The sequence below is a fragment of the Salvia hispanica genome, chromosome 6, assembly GCF_023119035.1.
Source record: "Salvia hispanica cultivar TCC Black 2014 chromosome 6, UniMelb_Shisp_WGS_1.0, whole genome shotgun sequence".
Classification (NCBI taxonomy): Eukaryota; Viridiplantae; Streptophyta; class Magnoliopsida; order Lamiales; family Lamiaceae; genus Salvia; species Salvia hispanica.
Genome location: NC_062970.1, coordinates 4,142,153 through 4,163,971, shown reverse-complemented (window position 1 = coordinate 4,163,971; position 21,819 = coordinate 4,142,153). Strand labels below are relative to the sequence as shown.

General features: G+C 35.9%; 1 protein-coding gene and 2 pseudogenes across 2 annotated transcripts; all 3 read left to right on the top strand.

The window, feature by feature from the left end:
* The first annotated feature begins 4,998 nt into the window (after positions 1-4,998).
* LOC125197513 lies at positions 4,999-5,779 on the top strand (annotated as a pseudogene).
* A 4,325-nt stretch (positions 5,780-10,104) lies between these two features.
* LOC125196999 (subtilisin-like protease 4) lies at positions 10,105-12,501 on the top strand. 2 transcript variants are annotated; one of them, XM_048095690.1, is made up of 2 exons: positions 10,105-10,745; positions 10,800-12,501. In XM_048095690.1, the coding sequence occupies exons 1-2, from the start codon at positions 10,119-10,121 to the stop codon at positions 12,270-12,272; spliced, it is 2,100 nt and encodes a 699-aa protein (XP_047951647.1). In that variant the 5' UTR covers positions 10,105-10,118; the 3' UTR covers positions 12,273-12,501. The 2 variants fall into 2 exon arrangements, with proteins under 2 accessions (XP_047951647.1, XP_047951646.1); XM_048095689.1 differs by having other exon boundaries at positions 10,105-12,501.
* A 1,009-nt stretch (positions 12,502-13,510) lies between these two features.
* LOC125193801 lies at positions 13,511-16,702 on the top strand (annotated as a pseudogene).
* Positions 16,703-21,819: the final 5,117 nt, after the last annotated feature.

The window sequence follows — 21,819 nt, the reverse complement described above, 5'->3', positions numbered from 1 at the left end:
CTTTTAGGCCCGAATTGCCCGATGGTTAGCCCAAAACCCGACGGGTTAGGGTTAGAGTTGAAAATTTATGACTCGAAAAATCCATAACCCGAATGGCCCGCATGCAAATAGCCCGGCGACCCGAGTGGGCTGGCTCGAACCCGAACGGGTTAGCCCGGTTGACATCCCTAGTCTCAGGTAGGGCTAGGTAGTGCTGACAAATCGTGCAAATTGGATCACTATCGGGTCATCCCAATATCGACCCAACCCAATAAGATCAAACCCAACCCAACCCGAAATTATCATGTTCTTATCGGGTCCCAACTCAACAGATTCGTGTCGGATTCGTGCAGATTCGTGTCATCCAAAAAAATATCAGTCCTCTTTTAAGTTATTATACAATATTGCTTGACGCTACTGTTGGGGAAACAACGCAGCGGAAATTGCAAATTAAATAAATCCACAAAAGAATCTATTTAGGAGATTACATGGATCGATTCAATTTCATGCTTGAACATGTAGAGACGTATTATTGCGCAATTAATCACATAATTTAGAATTAAATGATGTTGAATACTTACAATTATGATTCTCCAAAGAATCGAAGTGGCTCGCTACTTCTCCACGTGTAGATCTTGAAGCTTGATGTTGATTGCAAGACCAAAGATCTTCTAACCTATGACCCTTGACTCTATAGATCTAAATTCCTTGTGCGAGGAATCTCTTAGAAATTATAAGGGTCTTGAAGGAGAAGACAAGAAAAACCAATTGCACACACTATGCAAATTTCGAAATCTCCTATTAGTGAGGAGCTCGAAAATTGCAAGCTTGGAGGCTAGGTTTAGGTTTTTGTGTAATGTGTATTGTCTCCTCTCCTTACATCCTTATTTATAGAGTTTATGATGGGCTAGGTTAGGGATCTATGGGGCTTGGATTGGGCCCCCCCAATTGGACCTTCTTTACTAATTAAATTATAACCTATAATTCAATATAAGGCCAATGGAATATTTCTTGTGTCACTATCGAAGAAATACTGACCGCCCATCCAATCCGTGATTACAAGCAATCCGGGTTAACCTCTTTAATATATTATTTCCCGTGTCTAAGACTTTCTATATCCATTAATTAATTTGTAGTCTGCTATAGACTTTAAATTAATTAATATCTTTTTATTTCCAAGAGTTTGTCTAGTACGAGATGTATATCAGAATATACTTTTCCTTTCTATTTATTCTTGGATTAAATCCAAACCGGCCGGGTTTCCAAATAATAGAACTTCTCTCGAACACCTCTTGGGGATATAGTCAAACCACGCAGGCACACAATTCAATGTAATAATAAAACTGACACCATACTAGTTATTAATTACTACTCCCTCCGTCCAGCAATAAAAGTCCCGTTTTTCCGTTTTGGGACGTCCGGGAATAGGAGTCCCGGTTCTACTTACCATATTTGGACAATCTAATTACCCTACTCATTCACTTAAATTTCAAAAATGGCATCCAAAAACCCCCCAAATTGATTCCCTAATTTCCATTCTCTCTCTCTCATTCTCCCCTTCTCTCTCGGAAAACCTAATCCTCCACCGCCTCCACCGCCGCCTCCACCACGCTGCCTCCACCGCACCGCTGCCATCGCCATCGCCTTCTTATTGTCCGTCGCCTCCACCACGCTGCCTCTACCACGCCGCCTCCACCGTCTCCTCATCGCCCACCGCCTCCTCCGCGCCGCCACCTCCACCCCATATCGAACCATAATCGGTCATCTCCTTCTCTCTGGAATACAGTCCAAAAATTGTCCCTTATCTCTCTCTCTCAGCGAACTCTAATCCCCTTCCTCTTCTTAAAATTAATTGTTGTGTTAAGTGTAATTAGGTTTTTTCGACTGGTTCTGTGCCTGATTTGGACAAAGATCCAAAACATTGTTGTATTGGAGTATTAATTTCAAAAAAAATTGTTCTTGAAAAATCTGTTCTTGTTGCCTCTCTGCGATTTTTGATCTTTGATTTAAGTTTGGTGCTAGATTTGATTCATTAATCTCATATTTTGAAATCGATTCACATTGGGTTTGATTTAAAGTGTGGTTTTTTCTGTGTGTATTGCCTTGAGCTGGTTTGGTTTGGCTCCGTTCTTGGTGTTTAAATCTTCGTATTGTGACTGCAATTAGTGAATTTTGTTTACTTTGATTGTGGGATAATTTGGAATAAAAACAGTGATAAAAAAAACTAAAATCAAAAAATTATTGCACCATAAAAGATGAATTTATAAATTAAATATTTTAAGTGGACCCAAAATTCCACTATCACACACTATTTATTACACACTCCAAAATTTTCTTAAAACTCGTGCCATTTAGAAATGAGACTGCTATTGCTGGACGGAGGGAGTACTACCCAAGATATCAGGAATATTATACTCCCTCCGTCTCACATTTGGAGTCACTTATTGTTATGGCTCGGGTTTTAAGAAAGAGTTGAAGTATGTAATAAATGAAGTGAGATGGTAGAGTGTGTAATAAATGAAGTGAGATGATAGAGTTGGTTGAAGGTGGGTCCCTTTTGACTTTTGATTTTTGTTTTGGTTTATTTTAATTTAGATAATGGCATTTTGATGTAATTTTGATGAAGAATGGGGTAAAATTGTATGACCAAATATGGAAAATTCTAAAAAGTAACTCTTAAACTGGGACGGATTTTTATGGCAAAAAGTGACTCTTAATCTGGGACGGAGGGAGTAATATATTAAAATTAAATCTAAATAATAAAGTTAAAATAATTATTTTTTAATAAAATTTAAGTATGTAATGATATTTTTTTATTATGAAAATTAATTAATAATAGTATTAATTGTATTTTTACTAATAAAATAAAAAATTACACCTTCTTTCTCTTAATATGTTACACCTTATTTTCTTAATAAGTAGTCAAAAAATTAATGAAGATTTAGTATTTTATTAAGTCTATCAAATTTTATTGAGAAATTGAAGATTTAATTTTTTTATCACGTCTATCAAATTTTATTGAAAAATTCTTCGTATTAAAATTGAATGGAAGCTGAGTAAAAAATGACATTCTAATCGTGAATATTGATAATGATATTTTTCGAACTATTAATAATAAACAAATTCATCAATTTTGTAATAGACGAGAACACACAGAATTTAATTGTCATCACTTCCTGAAAATAAACACACCTATAATATGAAATGTTTTACTCTTTTTTTTTATAATTACGGAGAGTATTCAGCGGCGGACCCAGTGACTATTGTTCGTGCTGATTTATAGGCACTCCAATGGATGAGACAGTTGACCCAAGGATTTAAAGCTGGTGTTAGACTAGTTTTATGTGATACTATGTATTTATCATTGTAATTGTGATTTTTTGTATGGTATATTAATGTTTTCATATATAGTATACTCTCTTTTGTCTATATAATATTATAGCATATTCGTTATTTCGGTCCATCACAAAATAATGTTCATATTTGTTTTTTATTTCATTTTTAGTAGATGGACTTCACTTTCTACTTAACTAATTATACTCACATTCTATTATAAAACCAATACTCCCTCTATCCCATGATACGCGAAGCTTTTCTTTTGGGCACGGGATTTAATGAACTCGTCCGCCTCTGCACACACACACAAACTAACACATATGCATACACACGCAGTGGCGTATCCAAAAATTTTAGTTTGTGGGTACGAGTTTTACAATAAATACTTACGTAAAATGATACTATAAATAAAAATAATTAAAAATAGCAAGATTTTTTCTATTTAAGAAGTGTACTACAAATTATAACTCCCTCAATCTCAAGTCACATTTGGTGTGAGCACAAGTTTTATGAAATGTAAAAAATAGTGCATTGAAAAAGTTAGTGGAATATGAAGTCCACTTTTTTATATTGATTTTATAATAAAATGTAAGTGACGTGAATTAGTGGAATGTGGGACCTACTTACTATGATAGTACGTAACTCTTATTGTGGGACAGACCGAAATGAGAAAATATGGCTATTACTGTAGGACACCGGAGGAGTACATAAAATGATCAAAATAATATAGTACTATAATATAAAAAATATTATAAAAAAGTAAATAATAAAGCATAATATATGCAAAATCAAAATTATTAAGACATAGTATAGTAAACAACCTAATTTCTGAAAAAGAAAATAGGAGTGCAAATAATTACATCACAACAAAAAATGCAGCAATAGGAAGAAAATGGACGATATTAAATACTAGACGACTAATAAGAATAACCATAACTTAAATAGAGTCCAAACATAAATGCGTGTAAATATAGCTAAAAAATAGGTTGCGCTTCCAACTAGACGACTAATAAGAATAACCATAACTTAAACAGAGTCCAAACATAAATGCGTGTAAATATAGCTAAAAGATAGGTTGCGCTTCCAAGGGGGTTCGAACACAGGTTGGTAAGAACAAACTATAAGTGTCTTGCCATTGGACCACCAATGTAACTTTCTTATTTATCAATAGAAACAGTATTCATTAAATCAAATTTGGGGGTACTATTGTAGTTCCCACCTGTATACGCCTCTTGTACACACGCACACCCCCACCACACACACACATGCACGTAACACATATGCACACACACAACACCACATGTACACAAACACCGCCACACGTATATGCACAACACCACATATACACACACAAGAATATTGGAGTATTTGGCAAAAGTATTTTTGAATAAATATTTATTTTGGTAGAATCATCATATTAATTATTTATATTTCATTCCATTCCATTTCTATATTATTTGTAATTATCAAATATATGAATAGAATCAATCAAGAAATAATAATTTCATTCCATTTGCATTCCTTTGGATTCCATTCCCATCTCCATCTCCATCTCCATTCCATTCAATCTCAATTTTATTTGATGTTTATGTACACTAGTTTAATTCCACATGACCCAATTTGATGAAATTGAGACTATTCATTTTGCAATGTTATTATATACAAATTCAGGAAGTTTGAATTTGCTCGCAATTATTTTATCTATATCAGGTGTTTATTGTGGAGGGCGACATCAACGACACCGAGCTTTTCCACAAGCTCTTCAACATCGTCCCGTTCACCCACATCCTCCACCTCGCCGCCCAAGCCGGGGTCCGCTAAGCCATGCAAAATCCTCTCTCCTATGTGGCCTCCAATGTCGTCGGATTCGTCTTCCTCCTTGAGGTAGCCAAATCCGCCGACCCCAGCCGGCCGTAGTCTGGACTTACTCCAGCTCAGTCTACGGCCTCAATACCCAAGTCCCCTTTACTGAATCGGACCGGACCGACCGGCCGGCTAGCCTCTACGCGGCCACTAAAAAAGCAGGAGAGGCAATCTCCCACATACAACCACATCTACGGTCTCTCCATGACCGGCCTCCGGTTCGTCACAGTCTACAGACCGTGGGGCCGGTCCGACATGGCGTATTTTTTCTTCACTAAAGATATCCTCCACGGCAAGGATATAAACGTGTATGTCACACACGAAGGGGACAAGGAGGTCGCGCGTGACTTCACGTGCATCGACGACATCTTGCGCGGCTGCGTGGGGGCGGACACTGAAAAAAGAAGTGGTGTAGATCAACCGGCATCAAATATCAATTGTATTATTATCAACTGTATAATTTTGTTGGAATAGTCATCGAGGTTCTTCTTTTAAATAATTGTTTTTGGTAGTGTATGTTTCTGTGATTTGGTTTTATTTAATAATGGTGCTGATTTGTGTTAGGGGCGGACACATTAATGAGAAGGGTGGGGCTTAACCCTTTACCCAATTTCTCGTTTTCTATTTTTCTACTTTTCCTTGTCCAAAAAGTTCCAAATTTTTCGAAAACCATTTGACAGCTCTTACTAAGCTAATGGCCTGAAAGAGTAAATCACCGAATATTAAATGAAATATGGGGCTGAATCAGAGTTCAAAGATTCCTAGAAAACTAACAATGACAGCGTGATTTTAAGGAAGAAGAAGAAGACTTTGGAAGAATAAAAATTAAATAATAATAATATGAATAGTTAACGTGCGAGTTGATTTCAGTTAAGTGCCATCACCTTTTGGAAGTGTAAAAACTGACTGCCGTTTTAAATTGTTGATGGCGTTATTTAGTATTGTAAAATAATCACTTCTATCAGCTGCAAATTGTTTAAGCGCACTTTTATTAATTGATTCTCCTTTAAATAAGAAAATAACCACTATCAACTGCTAATTGTTTTGGCGCACTTTTTTTATTTGATTCTCCTTAAATAAGAAAATATACACTAAACCATGTTGAATCTTTATTTCTTCTTTAACACTTCAAAACTTTTGTAAATTACAATTTTTAAAATCTTTTTACTTTCTAACTTTATTATAAAAAAAATGTTGTTTTGTACTCCCTTGTCCCATAATAGATGACATCATTTGGAAAATGGTATAAGATTTTAGAAGATGTTTTGTGTGTTCAGTGGAAAGAGAAAATAATATATTTATATTAATCTGAGAGAAATTTTTTTTTAAAAACAGAAATATAACATCTTTTGTGGAACAAACTAAAAATAAAATGTGACATCTATTAATTTATACTCCTTGTTTCATTATAATTGTGTCTGTACTAATTCAAGAAATGGACCTTTGAGTTACATCCCTTCTGATTTGTTGCCCCACCAAAGCTGCAAATACAACCAATAATATACCTATACTTCAGTTTCTTACAAAGTGCGGACACAGAAAAAAAATTTCACAGAGGCTTTACTATATACTCCCTCCATCCTAAGGAAGATAATCCCTTTCTTGGGGGATGAAATAAAGTAGAGATAAAGGTGTTTCCATTTTCAATGGGACGGAGGGAGTACATCTTTTGTCCATAAAATGTTGTCTATGTTTGACTCGATACTAATTTTAAGAAATATGAAGAAGAGTAAGTAGACAAAGTTAGTAGAAGGTAGGTTCCATAATTATATACTCTTTTCATCCCAAGATAAGCAAATCATATTCCTTTTTGGGATATCCCACTATAAGTGAGCCATTTTCCTTTTTGGTAAAAAATCATTTGTCTTACTTCTCCACGTGCTATATTCTCTCTTCACTCTTCTACTTTTCTCTCTCTCTCATACTTTATTTTTTCCACTTTAACTATTTAAATATAAATTCATCAAATCTCGTGCCCAAAAGAAACGCTTCGCTTATCTTAGGATGGAAGGAGAATTGGTAGTAATAGAATGTGAGTGTAATGAGTTAGTAGAAAGTGAAGCACATCTACTAAAAATGAAAAAAATATATAGATAAATATTATTTTATAGATAGACCGAAATAACTATGATATTATATAGTCAAAAGAAAGTATACTATATCTGAAAACATTAATATACCATACAAAAAATCACAATCTCAGTCACAATGATAAATACAAAGCATCACGTAAAACTAGTCTAACACCTTATTAAAAGAATAAAACATTTCATATTATAGGTGTGTTTATTTTCGTGAAGTGATGACAATTAAATTCTATGTGCTCTCGTCTATTACAAAATTGATGAATTTGTTTATTATTAATAGTTGAAAAATATCATTATTAATATTCACGATTAGAATGTCATTTTTTACTTAGCTTCCATTCAATTTTAATACGAAGAATTTCTCAATAAAATTTGATAGACTTGATAAAAAAATTAAATCTACAATTTCTCAATAAAATTTGATAGACTTAATAAAATAATAAATCTTCATTAATTTTTTGACTACTTATTAAGGAAATAAGGTGTAACTTATTAAGAGAAAGAAGGTGTAATTTTTTGACTACTTGTTAAGAGATAGAAAAACATTTAATAAAAACGTTATCCACTCGTACAAACGTTTCTTCGCTACCTGAGACAACTAATAAAATTGTACTATTCTCTCCGTTTCTTCATAGTTGAGGCGGAACTTTTTGGCACAGAGTTTTAGAAATGAATGTTGATGTATTAAATAAATAGATAAAAAAGTAAGAGAGAGAATAAAGTATCAAGAGAATAAAGTAGATAGAGTAAAAAGAGGAAAAAATTACTACCTCCGTCCCCCAAAATTTGCTACACTTTGACCCGACACGGGTTTTAAGAAATGTAATGGAAAGTGAGTTGAAAAAGTTGGTGGGATGTGGGTCCTACTTTTAAAGTATTAGTTTTATAATAAAATGTGAGTAAGAATGAGTTAGTGGAATATGGGGTCCACTATAAAAAATGGTAAAAGCGAAGTGTATCAAATTTTCAGGGACGGACCGAAATGGTAAACTGTATCAAATTTTCAGGGACAGAGGTAGTATCATATAAGGAAACGACTCAACTATGAAGAAACTTTCCGAAATGATAAAATGACTCGACTATGTAGAAACAGAGGGAGTACTACTTTTTAACTTTTAATAATATTTAATTAGTTAAATTTTTGTTCTCTCTCGTCTTCTTCAAGCATCAGACAGCATGGCTTATTTTTCTGCAAAATTTCATTTTAGCCCCTTCACAACATTTAATTTATTACAATTTAGTCTTCAATAATGTTAGATTGGCGAGGCCGAAGGTAGTTTTCAAAACTTTCAAAAATTTTCGAAGTAGAAAAAACAAAAAAAATTACTCCTTCGGAGGGGCTTAAGCCCCTTCCCTCTCCTTATTGTGTTGTGATTTTATAATTATTAAAAGGAATATTGACATCTAATATCATGAAACTTTAAAAAAGTTGAGTTTTTGCTACAAACTTTAAAATTGACAAATAATATCACGAACTTTACCTCGAGTTTGTTTTTTCCCACGAACGAAAAAATTCATGTTATTTTAATAGATTGAAGAACAATTTTGGAGGGTGTGATTCAAGAAAAACTATGTTCAAGTGAAAAACTTGAAGCTCTCAAAATTGTTGTCGAGAAATTACTAAAAAAAATCCGTATCATAATATTATTTGTGGGAATTTTTTCATTGGTGGGAAATAACAAACTCCAGGTAAAGTTCGTAATATATTTGCCAATTTCAAAGTTCGTGGGAAAAACTCAACTTTTTTAAAGTTCCATGTTATTAAATGCCAATATCCCTTATAAAAAATTTTAAAATTTTAATTTTATTACTCCCTCTACCCCATAAAAATATGAGCAATGTGGATGACACGAGAATTAAGATAAAATTGGTAAAGTAAGCGAGACGAAGAGAATGATATGGTAAAATAAGAGAGATAAGGAGAATTGTAGTTAAAGTAGTATTAGTGGATAGTGAGACCTATATTATTAAATTGATATAACTTTCTAAAAATGGAATGCATATATTTTTGTTGGACGGACGAAAATAGAAAGTGCACATATTTTTATGGGATGGAGGGAGTATAAAATTGTGATGATATTAAATTTAAATATAATATAAAATAATATTTATATAAATTTGTTAAAATAAAAAGTAAAAAGAAAGGAAAATGGAATCGAATGGTCATTCCTTAGCTAAATGGATGGAATAACTATTCTCATGTGGAATGGAGGTTTTTGAGAAAAAAATTTACAAAGCAAAGGAATGGAATGGAGATAGGAATGTCATTCCATTCCATTATACCAAATAGGGTCTAAGGCTTAATTATTTGGACTATAGAAATAAGTAGTATATCTGAAGAATGTTAGGGTCTAAGGCTTAATTATTTGGACTATAGAAATAAGTAGTATATCTGAAGAATGTTAGGGAAAAAAATGGAAAACTGTAGTGATTTATAAACTTGCAAAAGTATAAGTATGCAGAACAGTGAATCTGATCGTTTTTAATAAGGATAAATCAGGTCGTTTTTGTACGGAGTCTACAAAAAGACAAGCAAGGTCGGAAACGATAGAAATGAGCAAATCGGAGGATAAGTAATGAAAGCAATACAACGTGGAAATATTGCATGCATGAAAGCAATATAGTTTGGAAATATCAAAAATGGCTTGACGTACAATAGGATAAGTTGTTGGAAGATGGTAGCTACTATTGAATGTGAGACCTCTCACATGACAAAAACGTTCGCCAAACTGAGAAAGGAGAAATATCATCAAATTGATGTATAAGTCATGATAGCAATAGAAAAATTTGTAGTGGTTGATTTTCTATAAGAAGGTGACGATGAATTCATAATTGACACAACAAAATTTAAACATGGCACTCCTATCTTCTACTATCATTATTGTTTGCTTATTCTGCATCACTAGCCTGCCCTTATTTGCATCTCAGATACCAAATAAAAATAGTCTACAAATATATATCGTCCATGTTGAGGCACCTAATGCACATGTTGCTTCTGAATCGGAAGATTTGGAGAGCTGGTACCGCTCTTTTCTACCGGCTACCACAGCAAGCTCGAGTGAAGATGAGGCGCATCTCGTTTACTCGTACCGCCACGTGTTCAAGGGATTTGCTGCTAGGCTTTCACCCGAACATGTGAAAGAAATGGAGAAGAAGAAGGGATTTATCTCCGCACGGCCTCAGATGTCGGTGTCCCTGCATACAACACATTCTCCCAATTTCTTGGGGTTGCACCAGAATATGGGGTTGTGGGAAGACTCTAATTATGGTAAAGGTGTGATTATTGGCGTGCTGGACACCGGACTGATGCCTGAGCATCCTTCCTTCAGCGATGAAGGAATGCCACCTCCACCAGCTAAGTGGAAGGGCGAGTGTGAATTCAGCCACACAACCTGCAACAACAAAATCATTGGAGCAAGGTACTTTAACGACGGGGACCAGAGCCCCCTTGACGATAATGGCCATGGAACTCACACTGCGGGCACTGCTGCTGGACGCTTTGTGCAAGGCGCAAATATTTTTGGCAGGGCTAACGGCACTGCTGCTGGCGTTGCACCACTTGCTCATTTAGCCATATACAAAGTGCTAAAGGATAATTCTGAAGGAGATGCTGCTTTCCTTGCTGGAATGGATGCAGCAATTGAAGATGGAGTCGACGTGCTGTCGATATCTATAGGCTATAAGGATGCAACACAAATAAAAACCTTGTATGATGATGATTTTTCAATTAGTGCATTCAGTGCGATGGAGAAGGGTATCTTCGTTAGCTACGCTGCTGGAAACAGCGGGCCTCATCCCTCATCTGTGGGACACTGGGCACCTTGGGTTCTGACGGTTGGAGCAAGCACGTTGGACAGAAAATTGAGTGCAAAAGCAGTGCTAGGAAACAATCAAGAGGTGGATGGTGAATCAGTTTATGACTTTCCACGAAAGCTCTTCCCGCTTGTCTATGCGCCTAACTGCAGGGCAAGCGACATTCGAGGTAAGATAGTGGTGTGTGAGAAAGACAGAACAAAAGAAATTCCAAGTGGCGCTGTCGGCGTGATTCTCATAAACAGTGAGACACATGGAAACACCATTCAAGTTGCAGCCATCGGTGTGCCAACAACACATTTCAGCTATGTCGCGGGATTGAAGATCAAAGCTTACATAAATTCAACGGCAACACCCACCGCCACTATTTCTTCCAAAGGTACCGTGATTGGTGATGAGCGTGCACCAGTCGTCGCTTCATTTTCTTCCAGGGGTCCTAGCATACCAACCCCTGGAATCTTGAAACCCGACATTTTAGGCCCTGGGGTCAATATTCTGGCAGCATCACATGACACTTCCATCGAATGGAAAATAGATTCTGGTACCTCAATGGCGTGCCCGCACCTGAGCGGTGTGGCAGCTCTGCTCAAGAGCGTGCATCCCGATTGGTCTCCAGCTGCAATCAAGTCCGCCATTATGACCACTGCAGACGATGTGAACCTCGCTGGTAATCCAATTGAGGACGAGAGGTTCGTCCCGGCCGACATCTTTGCCACGGGATCAGGTCATGTGAATCCATCAAGAGCTAAAGATCCCGGACTTGTCTACGACATCCACCCCCAAGACTATCTTTCTTACTTGTGCGGTCTCGGCTACACGGACCGCCAAGTGGAGTTGTTTCTACATAGGAGGGTGAATTGCGCAGTCGAATCGAGGATAGCGGAAGCAGAGCTAAACTATCCTTCATTCTCTATCATTTTTAGTGGCAAATCAACTAATTCCCAGGTTTACACCAGGACCGTCACAAACGTAGGCGACCCTGACTCGTCATACGAGGTGGAGATTTCCCCACCTAGCGGAGTTGATGTTCGTGTGGAGCCCACCACGCTCAACTTTTCCGAGACAAAACAGAAACTGCAGTACAAGGTTACATTTAGCCGACTAACTCCGAATACCAATTTTGTCCAGGGATTCTTGAAATGGACCTCTCCCAGTCATTCTGTTCGGAGCCCAATTGTGGTTCGTTTGTCTTGAAACCAACTAAGGATGCTAATAATTTCAAATAAATTATACTACTATGCCAACATGGTAAGAGACCAGTTGATTCACTTGCAGGCGCTGCCATGACTGTTTACGTAATCAAGTCCTTATTTTAATTACTTGTCATGTATCGAGTCGAGCTGAATTATCAGCTTCATCTTTGTCGGTTCTTTCCTGGAATGCATATTATTATAAATAAGAGAGTCGAGCCGATTATTATAAATATTTTCACGTATTAAATGTATATCAAATTTCATTAGTTTCGTTGTGAGCATCAAGACATTATCATAACTGGTTATTGTATTAATTGACAAAATTATACTCAAACGTAACAAATTATATTTTGTTGCCACAACATCAATCGCAGTCGTTTAATATGGCAATCATAATATTGATATCTAGTCTTAGTTATGCATGAAGATGCAGTTAATATTTAGTCTTAGTTAAGAAAGGATATGCAGTTGATAAACGTCTTACTTCAGTTAAACTTTGATTACTATTCAATATATGCACGTGTTAATTTTATTTATTTGATAGTAAATGTACATTTATGCACTGTAACAGTTAGAAACATATTCAATGCAAATATTAGTATAGTAGTAAATTTTTTATGGACATATCCACCGTTTTTAGGTTTAAGACTTTAAGTACGTTCTTGAATTCTGCTTTTGATTTACAAATAGAGCTTTGAGTCTTGTCTTAGTATTTTACGAGGACAGCTAGAATCTATACAATATATAAAAGGGGAGTTTTGTGGGTATTTAGGGAAATAAGTAGAATTTTGGGGTATTTAGGTAAATCAATTATAATTCAATTGTAATTATTTTAAATTTTATATTAAATTAAATATATATAATTTAAAAGCCAAAACATGTGATTTTGTGGAGTGAGTGGGAGGTTGTGATTAAATGGAGTGAAACGGTTTCAAAATGGGACTCTCTCATATTATTACATGGGCTATAAATATGTGATACGGAGTATTTGGTAGCAACAAATTCAATCATACACCCAGATAGTATATTTTTATGCAGAATGGAGAATTGGTGTTTTTATTCTTACTATTAGAAGAAGCTTCATACTATATGAGCATATGACGATTCTTCACATTAATCGGTGATTTGCATCATTAATAAAATATGCGTTTCAACCTTAATCTCTTCAACAAAGATTAATAAGGGAATAAGAAGTAAGGAGAAACGAATTACGTGAAGTGAAGGGAGTCTGCAACGACAATGGCTAGGTTAGAATTCTAAAAATAAAAATATTTTTTGTCCTTTCATCGAATGCATGTGGTGTTAATTGTTCGATTGTGTATATTCACGGGTCGCATCTTATGCTTTGCTCTACCGATGATCGTTTTAATACATATTCATTATTGATTTTGTGCATTGCAAATTGATTTTGTTCCTTATTTTATTGTAGTTTTAGGTGAGGTGGGCGGCTTTAAAGATGACGGACGAGTTATTTTACCTATGATAACTGTTGAAGAGTGAATTATGAAGAAAATTTAAAAATGATGAGTAATTATCCATTGTGTTTAATTCTTTATTGTGAAAGATTTATCTTTCTACTCCATGATTTAATGTTTAAACATTATATTTTGCAATTTGTTTTAAATTTAGTATGCTTCAATGTTGATTTGTATAGATTTTTGATTCCCATATAACTAAAATTGTTACTCATATTGTTCATTGTTAATGTTGATTCCAATTTTATTTAATTAATTTACAATTGAAAATTAATATTTTAAAAATATACTATTAATCTATGCATAGCACAGGTGTGATACTAGTTAGGAGTAAAAACGTAGTACTTCGTACTGTTTACTTTGAAAGATATTGATAATTTAATTAAACATATATGATTAAAAGGGTTGTGATCAATGTCGAACCCTTCTTAAAGACCGAACTAGAGACTAAATTAGGGTCCTCCATTTTCTTAATCTTGTTGTTAGAATTAATTTACAATTAATTTAATATTTTATTTAATAAAAACAATTTTTTAATTTAATTAAATTTTTTTTTTAAAAATTTAAATTTTTTTTTTTTCAATGAAAACTTGCTGGAGTAAATAATGAACTATATTCACTAAATAATTAACTAAATGAACATATGTTATGAATTAATTTTTTGCATTCATTACATACCGAATTTACTTCAACTGAAAGATAATGGAGTATGTCATAAAACATTATAAAATACTCCCTCCGTCCCAATAAATATGCAACATTTAGTTTCCGGCACAGGATTTTATGCAGTGGTGTTTTCTGAGTTAATGAAGAGAGAGTAAAGTAAGAGAGAAGAAAAAGTAGAGAGAGTGTTGTTTCCATTTTAGGAAATGTTTCATTTTTATTGGGACAACCTAAAAAGGAAAACGTTTCATTTCTAATGGGACAGAGGGAGTAATAAACTAATGGAATGAAGTAATAGCATGACTGAATGAAGTAATCAGTTTAAACTACTGCTTGACGTTTAACACAGTTAAAAATAGTCTACAAACATACATTGTCCATGTTTGCATCTCAGATACCAAATAAAAATAGTCGACAGACATACATTGTCCATGTTGGGGCACCTGATGCACATGTTGCTTCTGAATCGAAAGATACCGCTCTTTTCTACCGGCTACTGCACAACAAGCTCGAGTGAAGATGAGGCACATCTCGTTTACTCGTACCGCCACGTGTTCAAGGGATTTGCTACCAGGCTTTCACCCGAGCAGGTGAAAGATATGGAGAAGAAGAAGGGATTCATCTCAGCACAGCCCCAGAAATTGATGTCCGTGCAAACAGCACATTCCCCCAACTTCTTGGGGTTGAACCAGACTAATTACAGTAAAGGTGTGATTATTGGCGTGTTGGACTCCAGAGTGTTGCGTGAGCATCCTTCCTTCAGTGACGAAGGAATGCCGCCTCCACTGGCAAGGTGGAAGGGCAAGTGTCAATTCAACCACAGAACCTGCAACAACAAAATCATTGGAGCAAGGTACTTTAACGCTGAGGACCAGGCCCCCTTGACGATAATGGCCATGGAACTCACACTGCAGGCACTGCTGCTGGAAGCTTTGTCTGTTTGGAAGCGCCAACGGCACTGCTGCTGGCATTGCACCACTTGCTCATCTAGCCATCTACAAGGTGCTCACTAGTGATTCTGGAATGGCTGCAGATTTCCTTGCTGGAATGGATGCCGCGGTTGAAGATGGAGTCGACGTGCTCTCGATTTCTGTAAACTTGCAAGCACAAGTAGCAAACTTGCATGAAGATTTTCTTGTAATCGGTGCATTCAGCGCGATGGAGAAGGGCATCTTTGTCAGCTGCAGTGATGGAAAACCGTTCCTAGTCCCTCGTCTGTGTGAAATGGGGCACCTTGGGTTCTGACGGTTGGAGCAAGCATGATGATGGACAGAAAATTAAGTGCAAAAGGAGTGCTAGGAAACAACCAAACACTCGATGGTGAATCAGTTTATCAACTGACTAACTTTCCACGAAAGCACTTCCCACTTATCTATGCCGGTGTGTGAGTTACATAGATTACCAGGAATTCAAAGTGGAGCAGCAGCAGCAGCCGTGAAAAGTGGTGGTGGAGCTGCCGGCATGATTTTGATAAACGATGAGACAGATGGAAAGACCATTCGAATTGAAGTCATCGGTTTGCCAACAACGTTGTTCAGCTATGCCGCGGGATTGAAGATCAAAGCTTACATAAATTTTACGAAAACACCCACAGCCACTATTTCTTTCCAAGGTACTGTGATCGGTGATGAGCGTGCACCAGTCGTCGCTTCATTTTCTTCCGGGGGATCTTACATGCCAACCCCTGGAATCTTGAAACCTAACATTTTAGGCCCTGGAGTCAATATTCTCGCAGCATGGCCCACTTCCATTGAAGGCAACACCAACACAAAATCCACATGGAATATACAACTCGGTACCTCAATGGCGTGTCCGCACCTGAGCGGCCTGGCAGCTCTGCTCAAGAGCGTTCATCCCGATTAGTCTCCTGCTGCAATCAAGTAGGCCATCATGACCACTGCAGACGACGTGAACATCGCTGGTAAATAGTAATCCAATTGAAGACGAGAGGTTCCTACGTCGGAGGGTGAATTGCACAGTCGAATCGAAGATAGCAGAAGTAGAGCTAAACTATCCTTCATTCTCTATCATTTTCAGCGGTAAATCAACTTCCCAGGTTTACACCAGGACCGTCACAAATGTAGGCGACCCTGACTCGTCATACGAGGTGGATATATCCCCACCCCACGGAGTTGATGTTCATGTGGAGCCCACCACGCTCAAGTTCTCAGAGATAAAACAGGAACTGCAGTACAATGTTAAGTTCAGCCGAATCACTTCTGCTCCAAATATCAATTCCGTCCAAGGATTCTTGAAATGGACCCGACTCAAGTCGCATACCTCCACGAGATGATCGACACACTCCACCGCAAGTTGGGAATGCTTTAGACTAGCCTCTTTATCTATAGTGCACTTGTTTTTTATTTCTAACTTTTTAACTTTTTTTTAATTAAGTAAATGTAGGATTTGCCTTAATTGTGGTGCTTTTTTATTTATTTTGCTTGATATATTTGCAAACATAAATTAAATAAATAGAAGGAAAAACTATAGGGCGGGCTATAGTCCGCCCCATTGCAGGTGGAATGGTAGGAGGATAGAATGATGATGTGGCGGAGCATAGGGCGGGGTTTAGAGCGGGCTATCTTCCGCCCCATTGTAGATGCCCTAAGACTAAATAATAGTAACTGCATCTTTATGCATAACTAAGATTAAATATCAATATTATGTTTGCCTTATTAAACGATTGCGATTGATGTTGTGGCAACAAAATTTAATTTGTATGTTAGAGGATAATTTTGTCAATTAATACAATAACCCGTTATGATAATGTCTTGAGGATAATGTTGTCAATTAATACAACTAGTATCACACCCGTGCTATGCACGGTCCATTTTTATTTAAATCAAATTATGAAGTATTTATATGGAATACGAACAATATCATTATGGGTCTAAAATTAAAAATATATTTAACATAAATATATAACATAATACATTTAATAAAAAAATAATAATTTATTGAAACAAAGTTGTGATATATAAAATTGTGAATTAAGTGTAGTTTGTGTAAAAATTTTAATATAAGAATAATTTTATTATATGATGATAATGATAGCACTGATAAATATGCTTTAGATATAGAACATATTTGCATTTAAATGCAATTAATTTGAAAAATAATTTCAATGTATATTATTGAGACGTGAAACAAAAACATAGTAGTTTTAATAAATTGTCAATCAATCAAAGAATCACTAATTAACAACCACCAAATATGAATCATTTAATTTCATATTCAATGGCTAGAAATATAGTACATAGAGATATATGTAAACGAAAATGATAGAACTTTAATATATAATGATTGTGTTTTTAAATAAATACATAAAATGTATATATAAAAAAAGAAGAAAAATTATGGTAAAAACGTGTACCCTAACCAAATAAACAAAGTATTAGTACTAATATCGACTCTGATGCACTGATTTTTTTTCTTCTCTCGTATTCATGTTCCCTTCACTCCCCTATTCACATTCTTCGTCACTAATTCATGGAAGATGACCGTTGCTTCTCCCATACAATTGCGTGTTTCTTATTTTGTTGATTTCCAGTGTTTGGCTAGTAGTTGGTTATTTGGATGTTGTTGCGGGAGCTTCCATCCTCTTCTTCACGCTTCATCTTCTGAAATTTCTAGTAAGCCCTCCATTTTCTCCGAATTAGCGTCCACATACATTGTTCTCTTGCAACGCTTTATAGAAAAATCATTGTCAAATCTTCGAGAATTTTGTCTTGGCTTGCTTCCTGTCAGCTTTTGGATGAGAGTCTTGCAGAGTCGAAGCACGCACCGTTGGAGTCCCATAAGCAGCAATATCATCTTCAATGTCAACATTGAGGTCGATTCCAGTGAAACCCTGGAGTTCGGCCCGTGATTTGTGGAACGAAAAGCACTTGTTTGGGCAGTACCCTTCCAGCCTAGGCCCCCTTTGAATTTTAATGGCGTCATAGGCCATCTACCGCTTGGAATACCAGGTTTTGCTACGACGTGTATTACAGCGTGAGACGACACAAAAGGAAAAACCGGCTGAACACAGTCCTTTAACTCACTCTTGTTCAAGTCTTCGTTGAGATCAAATCCAGCAATAGCTTTGTCATCCTCGCCCGTCATATTTTTCTTACCCTGTTTCACCATCGATGAATCTGCAGATTCGTTCATTCGAATCTCATCATTGTCTTCCCGTCCGTTATCACTACGCTCCCACCTTCCCCTGACATTCCATGCATCGTCGTTGTTTCTCTAGAGCTGCATTTCACATCATCGCTCCCTTTCGAAACTTCTGCCTAAAGATCCCAGCTATGACAAGTCTCGCTCTCTCGTTTATTAATCATCGATGAAGAATGATTCCCACCCAACGACAAAAGCTTCGTACTACTCCTAGCATTCACGTTTCTTCTAGCTTTGCTCGCGATTTGAGCAGATATTCCCGACTCAGAACTGGCAGTCACCGGCTCTTCGGAGCTGCGATCAAAGGCTTACACAAGTTAACATTCGGTCTAATAATACAATACTATAAAACAAACAGCCTAAAACGTGCTAAGCTAAGTGAAGAAGAGGCTGACCTTCTCATCAATCCACACCAATGAACTCAGTTGATTGTTTAATATGCGGACAACAACATCTAGGGGATTCATCCCGTCTGTTGCCTCAAGCTCTCCACCATAATGCAGAATCATTGTTTTAAATATTCAAAAGATATAAATGTAACTAAAATTAATTAAGGCACCTACTTGATTTGTTCTGTCATTTCTCCAATCCCCGCTCTATGAGTTCAGCCTGCTCATACCTGACATCATAAACAGAGAAAATATGACTGAAAACAAGAAAAGAAAAAAAAAAAAATGTACTTAATTGTCTATCACCTCAGAGCCCGTATTCCCTTATATTGAGATATATGTAAGCTTATTCCTGACTCAGAACTGGCAGTCACTGTCTCTTCGGAGCTGCGATCAAGGGCTTTAGAGTTCGAACTATCCATCGAGCTCCCACAGTTCCTTAACATGTAAGCATCCTTCGATGTCTCCTGATAGCTTTGGTAGGAAAAAGAAACCGTATTCATATGCACTTAAAAAACCTCCCACTCACTCCACTCTCCGATTGAATTCAGTTAACAAAAAAAAAAATTTATTTAAATAATAATTCTAGTTTGGATTCTGAATTTATATTTTTATTATTTAAGCTACTCCATAATTAACTAATTGATGAAATTCATGGAATGAATTAGCCTCGTTTTTTCAAATTTTAAATTCCCTAAATACCCTCAAAACTATACTTATTTCCCTAAATGCCCCCAAAACTCCCTTTTTATATATTGTATAGATAACTAGTTATGATAATGTCTTGAGGATAATTTTGTCAATTAATACAATAACCAGTTATGATAATGTCTTGATGCTCGCAACGAAACTAATGTAATTTGATATACATTAAATACTCTCTCCGCCTCAGTTTAAGAGTGCAATTTAGTTAAGTTTAAGAGTGCAATTTAGTTAGAACACGAGTTTTAAGAAATTGTTGAAGTGTTTAATAATTGAAGTGAGATAGTGGTTGTTGGAGAGTGTAATAATTGAAGTGAGGTAGTGGAAAGTGAAACCCTTGACTTTTTGTTTGTTTAGGATTTTGTTTTGTTTTTTTTAATTATTAAAGTAATGGCATTTGAGTGTAAATTTTATCAACAATGAGGTTAAATTTAATGTCCAAATATGGTAAATTTTAAATGGGACTCTTAAACTGAGATGGATGGAAATGGCAAAATAGGACTTTTAAACTGGGACGGAGGAAGTATGTTGTAAATTGGATATTATGATTCATTAAATTTCATTTTATGATGAATATTTTTTAATCAGTAGTTACGCTTATTATTTTTATTGAATAAAATATTTTAAAAACTTTCAATTTGTATGAAAAAAAAAACTTTGAAATGGAAAATTTTGGGCCAAAATGAAGAGAATGAATTCTCCACCTTGATGAAGGGTAGAAAAGTGTAGATAATATTTCCCTTGTTGAGCTTGGTTAGATTTGATCCCCTTTGACAATGTTAAATCCTTTGAGTTGGTCTATAAGATATTGATCTGAGCTTGAAATTGGTGCATATTGTTTTTTCAGGTAAGCCCAAATCATGTTGTGCTGTACTATATTTTTCGTATGGCACAACACAAGGATGAGTTAAGTTGGTTATGGGAAATTAAAGTAAAATAATAAAATGAAGAAAAAGAAGTTATCTTTCCACTTAATCAATCTACCATTGTTCCTTCCGTCTTTCCTTATCCCGCATAATCTATCACACTTTCTACTTCAACCCCCAACTGAACTGAGTTACGATTGTTAATCACAACTTTTTCCTTATTAAATTGAAATTTAACTTAGTGGTGTAAAAATGGAAAATGGTGGATAGTGAAATTCATTTTAATTAATTAAAAGTAAACCTGAGTAATTGGTATGAAAAAAGATGTTACAATATGGGTCATATGTTGAGCTATGTAAAAACTACAATGACAGGTTCTTGGCTTATGACATGACATGATAAAAGTAAGCACCAGATGACATGACAAGAGGTCGAAACGTTGATGCGAAGAGAGTTGCGCAAAGCTGGTTTGGGGAGAACTAGCTAGTTTCAAAACCATAGTTTGTTTAATTATGATTGGGAGAAGAAATAATCAACTTTTAAATATTTATATTTCATATGTAATGTGAAAATACAATAGCCTTATTTATAATAATATGCATTCCAGGAAAGAACCGACCCGGAATGAAGCTGATAATTCAGCTGGACTCGATACATGACATGTAGTAATTAAAATAAGGACTCGATACGTAAACAGTCATGGATGGCAGCGCCTGCATGTGAATCAAATTTATACTAGTAGTATAAATTTGAAATTATTAGCATCCATAGATGGTTGGTTTCAAGACAAACGAACCACAATAGGGCTCCGAACAGAATGATTGGGAGAGGTCCATTTCAAGAATCCTTCCACGAAATCGGTATTCGGAGTGAGTCGGCTGAATGTAACCTTGTACTGCAGTTTCTGTTCTGTCTCGGAGAAGTTGAGCGTGGTGGGCTCCACACTAACTTCAATTCCTTTAGGTGGGGAAATCTCCACCTTGTATGACGAGTCAGGGTCCCCTACGTTTGTGACGGTCCTGGTGTAAATCTGGGAAGTTGATCTGCCACTGAAAATGATAGAGAATGAAGGATAGTTTAGCTCTGCTTCCGCACCTTCTTATAGAAAATCAATCAGCGGATATCATCTTTCAATCACTTCAAATTTTTCTATTGCTATCATCACTTATACATCAATTTGATGATATTTCTCCTTTCCCAGCTTGGCGTACGTTTTTGTGATGTGAGAGGTCTCACATTCAATAGTAGCACCATCTTTTAACAACTTATCCTTTTGTACGTCAAGCCATTTT

What these genes read in the sequence shown, in the direction of transcription:
- LOC125196999 (XM_048095689.1), top strand. Translation starts at nt 10,119, where the DNA reads ATGGCACTCCTATCTTCTACTATCATTATTGTTTGCTTATTCTGCATC.